At 34.8% G+C, this 10,470-nt stretch overlaps 2 protein-coding genes across 2 annotated transcripts; both read right to left on the bottom strand.

Annotated features, from left to right (window-relative positions):
* Nucleotides 1-4,966: 4,966 nt before the first annotated feature.
* On the bottom strand, nucleotides 4,967-5,737 carry LOC120144581 (profilin-4-like). The gene is made up of 4 exons (XM_039158617.1): nucleotides 5,701-5,737; nucleotides 5,486-5,664; nucleotides 5,234-5,371; nucleotides 4,967-5,122 (listed from the first exon to the last, which is right to left on the bottom strand). The coding sequence occupies exons 2-4, from the start codon at nucleotides 5,612-5,614 to the stop codon at nucleotides 4,988-4,990; spliced, it is 402 nt and encodes a 133-aa protein (XP_039014548.1). The 5' UTR covers nucleotides 5,615-5,664; nucleotides 5,701-5,737; the 3' UTR covers nucleotides 4,967-4,987.
* Nucleotides 5,738-6,131: 394 nt separating this feature from the next.
* On the bottom strand, nucleotides 6,132-9,821 carry LOC120144588 (derlin-1-like). The gene is made up of 6 exons (XM_039158622.1): nucleotides 9,602-9,821; nucleotides 8,032-8,167; nucleotides 7,558-7,631; nucleotides 7,328-7,421; nucleotides 6,732-6,860; nucleotides 6,132-6,618 (listed from the first exon to the last, which is right to left on the bottom strand). The coding sequence occupies exons 1-6, from the start codon at nucleotides 9,616-9,618 to the stop codon at nucleotides 6,334-6,336; spliced, it is 735 nt and encodes a 244-aa protein (XP_039014553.1). The 5' UTR covers nucleotides 9,619-9,821; the 3' UTR covers nucleotides 6,132-6,333.
* Nucleotides 9,822-10,470: the final 649 nt, after the last annotated feature.

A 10,470-nucleotide genomic window follows, 5' to 3' on the forward strand; every position in this document is an offset into this window, starting at 1 on the left:
CTAGCAACAGGGGCGCACATCCTATAAAGCGTCATTCTCCTTCGCGCCTATAAGAACTCAAAGACCGGAACGTCTCAGCTAAAATGGCTGGAACAGGATCCACGTGCTTGTCTAATCTTTCAAACAGGTCAACGACTGATACGTCTACATATCCTAGCACCTTTGGAAAAATAACGAGCCCATAAATCCCTAAAGCAAACAAGTCAAGGTTCTTTCTCTTATCAGGGTGACGAGCAATCACTTCTTTCAGAGCAGCCCAAGAGATGCACTCACTGTCTCCCTTTTTCTTAATGTTTCTGACTACCCAATCTTCACTCATTCCGGTCATCAATAATAATTTCTTCTTAAACGAATGAGTGACTGGCAGCTTGGTATATATTCTATCTATCTGGGACCTCGGACAACGGACCAAAGCTTGATACTCCTCTATTGTTGGTGTTAGATCCACTCTACCAAATGTGAAGCAGCTATAAGTCGGATTCTAGAACTGCGTCAATGCTCTAAACAGATTTCGGTCAATAGGAACATCCAAAAGATAAGGAATATCGCCATACAATTGATAAAACATCTCTTTGTCGGCTTCTTCCCATCTTCCCCATACCTCTTTTAGTTCACTCAGATCATTCTGACGTACGTTGATGTGAGTATAACCAAATAACTCCGACACATATCCAGGCATAACACTGTCCCCATTGGTCAATTGGGACTGTTCCAACCACCTCAGAATATCTACATTGTCCTCAACCTCTTTCTGAACCGTTCGTTCCATATTACTGGCCTTCTATATGGACATCGATTCCCAAATCAACACCATGTAATGGATATTGCAATGTAAAACAGAAAAGAAATAAAACAAAAATAACAAAAGATCAGTTAGTAAACATAAAGCAATTAAGTCGGGATAATAATTTATTCAAAGAATCCTACCCAGACATGCTGGCTACCCAATCATGCTTTATCAGATCCTACCCAACATGATATCTACCAACATGCTTTGTTATTCACAAAAAGAAATCCTAACCGCATGATATCTAATTTGCATGCTTATTCAAAAAATAAACCTAACCGCATGATATCTAGTTCGCATGTTTATTCAAAAAAATAGACCTAACCGCATGATATCTAGTTCGCATGCATTTATTCGAAAAACGAAAATAAATAACTCAAAAAAAAAGCTTTTCCTTGTGTACCCTCCTCACGGGATTCTTAAGGTTCGGGTTCGGTTCAACCTAAGTTCAGGCTCTATGTTCACTATATGTCGGGTTAGGTTCTAAAGTAATAGGTTCTCGAATTGTCCTTGCCGGTGCCCCCTTGGGCTGCCGAACCCTCAATCCTGGCGCATCATAGGCTTTAGGGGATCGAGTTCAATTTCGAGGGAACACACCTCCTTATGTCCATGTGGAGGTGATTACCATCACTAGGACCATAAGGCGTGAGCTCCAGGAGCGATCCACTATCCCATGCGGAGGTGAAAACCACACGAGCGCATAGTCTCTCACTCCTACTTAAATAGGACGGAGCAGGGTTTTAGCTCATGTTATGATAATGCAGTTGTGCAATGTGTGAGGAAAAGAGAAAAAACAAACAATAAAAACACTCAAAATCAATTCCTAAAACAAACAATTATTCTGAAACCATTAGCAAACAGATTAGTACAACTATTTAATTGTTAACCGAATTAAATTAAAGAAATCAAAATACAAACAAAACTTATTAAAAACCAAACAAGGGATCAAAAACCAAATTAAAACGAATTTGTAATTTTCAATTGCAAAGACAATTAATTAATCGACTATCGGCCTGACTCTCTAAAAATATGTCCCCAGTGGAGTCGCCAAGCTGTCGAAACGATTTTTCCTTAAAAGGTGAAAAAGTGAGATTTTGAAAATCACATCAATTTTTAACTTATCTCATTCAATTGATTTTTAATTTAAAAACAAATGTAATTTAAAAGACCTCTCGTTTCAAAAAATTTGTATTTCCTTTACGATCGAAAAATACGGTTCGAAGAGTCACCACCAACCTTTGATTAGGGTGTGATTGGGCATCCAAAAACGTTTTGTCATTTTAAATAAAAATTAATTTTAATTAAAACAACAAATTAAGGTCTGCGTTACCAAAATCCAAGTTCGGGAGTCGGTTGCGTGTGGGGAAGGATTAGCACCCCCACAACGCCCTAAATCGGTACCTAGTCGATTAATTAACGTCCTTGCATTGAACTTTACAAATTCGAACTTAATTTAATTTTTGATCCCATAAAACAAAAATGTAAATTTAAAAACATTCAAAAGCACTCAAATAAATTAAATTAACATTACCGAGTCGTTTTAGAAAGATAAAGAATGTTCGATTATTTACAAATATCGAGACCAGATCTTAAAAGTTATAACAACCTTTTCTCGAAAAATTTAAATAAATGAACATTTCCTTTTCTTTTGTTCCCAAATTTAGAGTGATGGATCAATTTTTAGGTGTCACTAATGGGATATACTTTTATTTTAAAATCATTAAAAGCGAACCTCAAATCAGTTATGACTGCCCATTTAAAACAATTTTAAATTAAAAGTATATTACCCTTAATCCAATTATGTGGTATGTCGAGTTATGCAAATGAGGCTATCATGCAAATTGTGCAAAAAAGGATGTCGTGCCAAAATTAACTAAACAAAATTAAAAATATCATACAACGTGACATGCAAAAAATATTATGCACATATGTTTCTAAATTTAAAATTATAAATTATGTATACTAACCTATAATGTACAAATGTGATTCAAATATAAAAATAAAGACATGATATGCTAAACTATAAATTTTAAAATATATATATATACATATTAAAAATGACTAAATTAAATAAATGTAAAATTCAACATACAAATAAAAAATAAACCAGGGGACCTAAATATAAGTATACGCATAAAATAAGATCTTATACGCAATTTATCTTATTTAGTTTAAGTCAAAACAAAATGCAAAATAAGGTAATAGTGTCTGCACATTCGGGAAAGAAAAAGAAAAAAAAATCTCAAGATTAAAACGAATAAGGGACTACTTTGTAAATATGCGCCTAAAGTGAAAGGGCTTAAACATGATTTATCCCTAAAGTTATTATATTTAACCTAATAAAAAAACTAAACTAAGTTATCACTCAGACTTCCCTCTCCCCTTTCTTCCTCGCACACTGCCCACGCCAGAGAAGGAAGGCTACTGTCGCTCCATCGCCCCTCACCAGCGGAATAGACGTCGGCCACCGCTCGACTGCTCATCAAAGGGTCTACACTCTAGAATTCAACCGAGACACCCAACACCCATTCTCTATCTCTTCTATCTCTTCTCTCGATCACTCACCAAATCTCGATCTCTACCACCATTCAACCTCCTCGGTAACCGACGCTCACTCTGACCATCAACCCTAGCGTTCAAAAAGCCCAAATAAACACCCAAGGTCATCTCTTCAACTCTACCGAAAACCCCCCAAACCTTCAAAGGATTACCTATCCGGTTGGGTAAATGTCGACAAACACCCCGACGCATTGCAAGGTAGACTATCGAGACTCTCCTCACCTAGATTTATAATGAATCTATTTATCTAACACAATCCTTTATTTTCGACAGTATAGACTCAAATAGCTGGGAGGCGAAACGAAACGAACTACAATTAAGCCAAGCATTTAAACTATCTCCTTTATCTTTCTATTAGTTTCAAATACGAAACAAAAATTAAAGCTTCAAAAGAAGAATTGGAGAAAAACCTCGGGAATTTGCTTACTTATACTCGAATGCCAAAAACAATTGACTTGTTTCTATTGTTTGCTTCCAACGAACCAGGGCCGAGGAAATCCCTTTGTGACAACACTGTTTGATTTTCGAATATGGGAAAGAAAACTCTTACACCACTCCTCTTTTCTTTTGCGCTATTGTGTTTAAAAAAAAAAGTAAAATCTCTGTTCTTCTCGTAATGGCCGCACTCGGCTCCAATCTTCCCTCCTCTCTTATTTTCCTGTGCTCTCTCCCTTTTTGCCTATGTTAAATCTTCAAAAACCGACCCCCCACCTCCTTTACAGTTTCTTCCTCATAGATTAAGAAAACTGAAATCCTTTTTTATTAACTCCCGATAACTGATTTTAGTTTTCCAGGGAGTATTCATGTGGGCTTGAGTTGGGCCTTCAATTGCTCAGCTTCGGGTCTGCTCCGATCTAGCCCCGGATAAAAACGAGCATCTACAAATATTATTAACATCTATTTATTAGTTTTTTGAATAAAAAAAGAAGATATAAGATTTTCATCTAATTAAGATTTAGGTTTGAGTTTGAGTTTGAATCAAACTCGAGTTCAAGGTTTAATCAAGTTAAGTTCGAATGTTTAGAGTTCAAATATTTTCGAGCCTAAGTCAAATTTTAATATTTAATTTCAAATTTGAGTCAAACTTTAATATTTGATTTTGAATTTGAATCAGAGCTTGACAATTTTAAGCTCACGAAATTTTATAGACTCAATTTTAAATTTTTAAATCAAGTCAAATTCAACCATACCCAGAATAGATTCATTTATGAACCTAATTACAAACATTTGATGTAATTATTATGTGATTCTTTTATTCTTGAAATGTCAAATCTCATCAAACTATTTGAAAACTCCATAATGCACTGATCGGACGCAATTCATTTAAACTTGGTTAAATGATAAATAAAATAGAAGAGAAGAAATGAGAAACAAATACACAAATATTTTAAAACAAAAAAAAATATGACAAATTATTCAAACACGAATTTCTAAATTTTCTGTTATTCATAAAAGATGAAAAAATTAAAATGTTTTAAGCGTCTTGGTAAGCGAAACTCAAAACATAGAAGGATTGAAGATAATTAAAAGGAAAAACAGGATGGAGCCCCATTGATGGGAATTACAGAAGAAGAAAATTGCAATAGTTTCGAATGGCAGAATGAGCAAACACTGATGTTGAAGGTAGGGGGTTTTAACTTTTCAGAGACCTTGATCAGCAAGATAATCACCCAACCTCTCAACAACCAGGTTGCATTGTCCTGGAGTCACCGGTTCTTCATAGATTCCGAACATAAGAGCTTGTCCTGTTTTCTTTATTGTTACTCCTCCTGCTCCCTGCCAGCAAGATTCTATGTCAAGAGTACGATCGGTTATATACATATGATACTTGAAAATTTGAAATTCTTGGGAATGATGGAAATGGAATGGGTTAAATAAAGAGAAAACCTTTTTTCCTCGAATGACAGCACCAGGCTCACCCTGGATGACCATATACTTTGTACCAGCAAGGTGTAACCCTTTGGGAGCAAGGTGGCCTGGTTCATCGAAATCTTTCATGATGTCACTGATCTCACTGGCACTTACCTGCAAAATAGAAAAATAAGAGGAGGAATTAAATCAAACACCTTTCGTACAACCAAATGACAGCCAAAATTCAGATACCAATGCCAATGCAAAAGAAGAGGTTAGAGGTATGACCTTTGGGAAGGCGGAGCTCTGAGCCCAGACACTGCCATCATGGCCGACGATGGCGGCGGCTGTTAGATGATTGCCTGTGCCTTCGATGTCACACATTAAGTGCTCGTCTACGTAAGTTTGCCACGACATTTTCTGTTGCTTTGATTAGATTATAAGTTGGTTTTGGTTTGAATGAGATGTTAGGGCATTCAAGTTGGATAAAACTGTGAGACAAAAATAAGAAAGCCAAGAATTATAAGGTTGAAAAGGAAGCTGAATTTAGTAAATCAGCCACTGTTTTAGCAATCATGACCCTCTCTCCCCTCGTTTCCTCTTTCACGTGTCTTTTTCCCCGCGTTCAGATAACATTTCATGCTACACTTTATTAATAATTAACGATACGAGGAATGATCAAATTTAGCATTAGTTTTGTGTTTCATGTTCAAGTATTCAATCTATTTTATTTAAAAGGTACTGCTTAGATTCATACTCCATCAGAAGGACTAGTGAGAAGTTACAGGATTGAAGAACAAGATTGGCACATGTCTTGATGGTGCAACTAAAGCCACTTTAGAGTCGATGAGACTTCATTTTTACTTTCTTATAATTAATCTAAACAAATATTAGGTAATAGTTTGTTATTATTTTTACTATTTTGGCAAAGATAGAAACCAAATTCAAATACTAATTTAGACAACCAAGGTATTTGAATCTCCAACAAAGGCAGCTCGTCTGGGCCTTTCGGCTTTGTTTAGGATCCCTTTAATTTCCCTAAGAAAAATACATGAATCTCAAGGACCCATTTGGTCGATTCCTTTGTTATGGGTGTGATTAAACACGTTTTCAGTGCCAACCTCGAATATCAGCAATCATCCACTAAGTCGATATGATCTTCCTCTGAAAGCCACACCTGTTGAGCTATCAGGCTGTGCACTGGGTCGACTGCTTGGCTGTGTTGGAACTCCTATTCTCCATCTTCCAATCAGTTTAAGTACCCACATAGGTGTCTTCAGGTAGACCTTTCCGGTTGCAAGAGGATGCAACACAGTCAAGAAGTAATATAGATGTCCAGCAATGATTCCGAGCAGATCCGGGGTGAGAGGTGAACCAAAAATAACATCCAAAGCAAGCATTGCCCAAGGTAGATAGAATGCCTAAAGCAATATAGAGAAAAGTATGCATTGGAACATAAAATCCCAGCCAGAAAGCCTATATAAACATTATAGAGTCCCAATTAGTACGTGCCTAAACTTGCAATTAAGCTTACCTTAAGAGTCACAAGACCGTATATGTTGATTTGAGCATTTGGGAACTCTCTACTCCAGACATAAAGGAGCATGAAAACAAGAGATACCCCAAGGAAAGGGGTTCTGAATATCGGGATTGCTGACAAAACCTAAAAACCACAATAAGAAATAATGGAACAGAAAAAAATTACAAATTAGAAAAGAACTGATGATAGGTTGCACATTCGCAATGAGCATATTTCTTACAAGAGAATAAATATAGAGAGGCTATATTAAGAGCTTGACACGAGTATATTCTCCCTTTTTCAAAATTTTCATGTATCAAGAGTGTTTGAAGGATTACAGCCCCATACGCATCCAAATATACCTTGGACATGGATACTTTAAGAAAAATGAAGAATTGGAACAACATGATACAGAGGTGATCATTAGCTCAAGACCTAAACCAGTAAGCCAATATCTATATAACATGCTTTTAGCGGTGATTCGTAGCAAAGATACAAGACCAGAGAACATATTTAAAGCATGCCTTCACTACCATACAATGATTTGCCCTCATCTAAATTTGAACAAACAAATTACAAAGCTAAATAAGAGAGGACTACGGCTCACTCACCAACAACGACAATGCACCGAATATCATCATCCACAAGAAATCAGCTGTCCGTCTCTCAAATGGCCCATTCTCTAGTTGGACTCCATATCTTGCTCTGTACAATCATAAAGATAGTCACAAAACAATCAGTACTTAAAACCTCAAAGAGTCAGTATTGCAAAAGGCCATAACCTTCTTACACTAAAAGAGAATATGGAAATGATAGTAATCTTTCAAAAAGTGATACTTACATCATTAAAAGGCGTATCCCAAAATTGATAGAAAATTTCCCAAGGAAAAAGAAGTTTGTAATCAGCCTCCACACCTACAGTCATATGTGAAGTTATAAGAGAGTTCTCCAGATTAACTATAACATGCATAAATATTTATGAAAAATATGAGATTCTAAATTATCCCAGATATTACACACATACAATCCCATACATAGAAGCCTGTAATAAACTTTATCCATTTTAATTTATAAACAACTCTCTCAGCACAACACTACAACCCTTTATTTTCCGTTTTTCCCGCAGATTAAATCAATAATACAATCATATATACGTTGCAAAATGTATGGAACACCATTCCATAATCTAAGATGATCAAAATCATATTCAATTAGAGAAAACTAGTAATGGAACACTTTTTTCCCTTGTGAAAATTATTGAGATTTAGACACTATGCATCTCTTCTTTACAATCAAGCACTTATATAATTCATACCTGAAAGTACTTGAATACATATTCATATAGCAACGCAATGTAAAAAACATTTAACAGTCCTAATTGGAAGGCTGTAGTGAACAATAAGCATGCAGTCCCATAAGCCTTGCTTATTGGTGGAAGAGAGTTATAAAATCTGAAACCAAATGAATAAAATAGTCAAAAATATAAATAAAGAAAGAAATAATAAAAAAGAATACGACTAACAATAAAACAGTATGTTGGACATAAACATATTGTCACAACTAATTAGGGACAGTATTCCCACAAAAACGAGAAAACATGTAGACTAAGCTAAAATTGCTACAATCAAAAGCTACATTCCTCAAACTCGTATTTAAGTTTCAGAATACATGTATGTGCTTGAGACGTGTATACTCATTTTTTTCAAGTTTTTCCATGTATTTCAAGAATCCCCGGAGGGTCATATTCCATAATCATATCCGGATATGCATCTGACATAACCAAATCAACAAAAATAAAACATCGGAGTAATATAGATCAAATTTAGTAATTTACTACTGCCCATTAACTTATGCAGCTGTTACTGTCCTTATCAGAAAAAAAAAGCAGCTGTTACTGTCAAGTAAAAAAGGCATGAAAATTAAGAAGACAAGACCTTGGTCATCAGTTTAGAAAACATTTTTAATGGAAGAATACTTTAAAACTTTAACATAACAAAATGGTAATACTTTATCATGAGATTCAGCATTTAAGAAATCCTACACCATAAGCGATCATCTAATTTCAAAATCATCAATTTATTTATAAATGAATTTTCATACTAATGCCTAATGGTCACGCTTAGCAGAATTACAGGTCGTGAATCACGGTTAGAATGACTTCTGGGGGCTTCACCACTCCCGCAGCTTCATTCCGACAATATCAGACATAGCATGTTTGAATCAATATTTGGTAAAACTGGAAATGAACACAATAACAAGATGGTATTTTCCAATATTCTTCTGAAGTAGAATCTGGTACACAATTTTTGGACCAAAGAGGAACATTCCAAAAATGGCATCCCTTACTCTTTAAAATCGTGGAGTATATAAAAGCAAATGCTATGTTCCGGAACATAGTAGAAAATTTAGATTTCACTTGAAATATAGATTGTGATGACAAAATGCACACATGACGCATGAATTAGTTAAGATTCAATGTAGTTTTATATTTGAAAAGTCTGAGAACCAGAATAACAAGTTGACAAATATCTAGAAGTATTTCAAATTCACCTCAAAATAGTCGTCCAAAATCCATGAATTTGAAGAAAAAAAATTATCACTGGTGTTCCATTTACATGTATTTTGATACACAATTACACTATCTTTTTAAACGCAACCTCAAAATTTACAGTAATCTTATAACTCTAAATCCTAGATTTCGAAATTCTAACCAAAACATACGAATTCAACCACATAACTAAAACAAATTATCCAGAAAAATGAAGCCATAGAACGAAGATAACAATTAAAAAAATTCGGTAAGAAGGGCCGCAGAGACAATTTAAAACAATCAATTCAGAAAAGGGAACAAAAAAATTATCAAAGAAAAGATAATTGCGACTTACTCAGCCGGTGAAGACATTGCAATCCTAAATAAGAACTCGTCAAATGAGAATAAACCACACCTCAAAGATCTCTTTTTTTTGTTAAATTTTATTCTTCGAAAAACAGGCGAAGATTTAGAAAAGGCTCGGGGATTCTTCCAATTTTGACCTAGAATTTTCAACTGATTGCGTTTAACCGGCTGCCGTGTACTGTAATTTGGGCCGGAGATGATATGACACTTGGGCCCTAAGCCATTGATTTGCAAACTTGGGTTTCCATAATTAGGAGCTTCTAAGTGGCAAAGGTGTCATAGACTCTTTATTATTTTCAAGGTTAAACTATACATTATTACCTCAACTATCACTTTTGTTATGTCTTGGTCAATCAATTATTTTTTCGTTTCAGAATCATACATAATGTTACGTTATAATTTTATTTTTATTTTTGTCACCCATCGCCTAATAATTAAGGGTGACATTGACATGTCACCAAAAGGTAATGTCACATCATCATTGAAAAATTTTAAAACAATACATCAATAATTCTGTTAACTTTTTAACAACGGGTGACCAAAATGAAATCGAAATATAAGATTAGATATGATATTAGAAAAATAATAGTTAATTGAATATAACAAAATAAAAGTTATAATTAAGGTACTGTTGGGATTTAAGATGAAGCTCAATTGAACAACTTGAATAACTTGCCAAGAGGGGCGAAGTGGATTTGAGAAAAAATTAGGGGTTACGGAGATTTAAAAGAAGAGAAATTTGATGCACAAGGATTTATAGTGATTCGACTTCTCAACTAAGTCTAGATCCACTACCTTAGCCACTCACTAAGTATTTTCTAACAAATTCACTAATTCGTTCATTCTTTTTCACAAGAT

This window comes from Hibiscus syriacus, unplaced genomic scaffold (assembly GCF_006381635.1).
Source record: "Hibiscus syriacus cultivar Baekdansim isolate YM2019G1 unplaced genomic scaffold, ASM638163v2 tig00110890_pilon, whole genome shotgun sequence".
NCBI lineage: Eukaryota > Viridiplantae > Streptophyta > Magnoliopsida > Malvales > Malvaceae > Hibiscus > Hibiscus syriacus.

Bases quoted from the DNA above. Each gene is read 5' to 3' on its own strand.
- LOC120144588 (XM_039158622.1), bottom strand. The intron at 7,422-7,557 runs GTAAGTATCACT...ATGATTGTACAG, and splicing joins GGGATACGCCTTTTAATGAT to AGCAAGATATGGAGTCCAAC. The intron at 6,861-7,327 runs GTGAGTGAGCCG...TGTGGTTTTTAG, and splicing joins TCGGTGCATTGTCGTTGTTG to GTTTTGTCAGCAATCCCGAT.
- LOC120144581 (XM_039158617.1), bottom strand. From the start codon at position 5,614: ATGTCGTGGCAAACTTACGTAGACGAGCACTTAATGTGTGACATCGAA. The intron at 5,372-5,485 runs GTCATACCTCTA...TCTATTTTGCAG, and splicing joins AGAGCTCCGCCTTCCCAAAG to GTAAGTGCCAGTGAGATCAG. The intron at 5,123-5,233 runs GTTTTCTCTTTA...TCTTGCTGGCAG, and splicing joins CTGTCATTCGAGGAAAAAAG to GGAGCAGGAGGAGTAACAAT.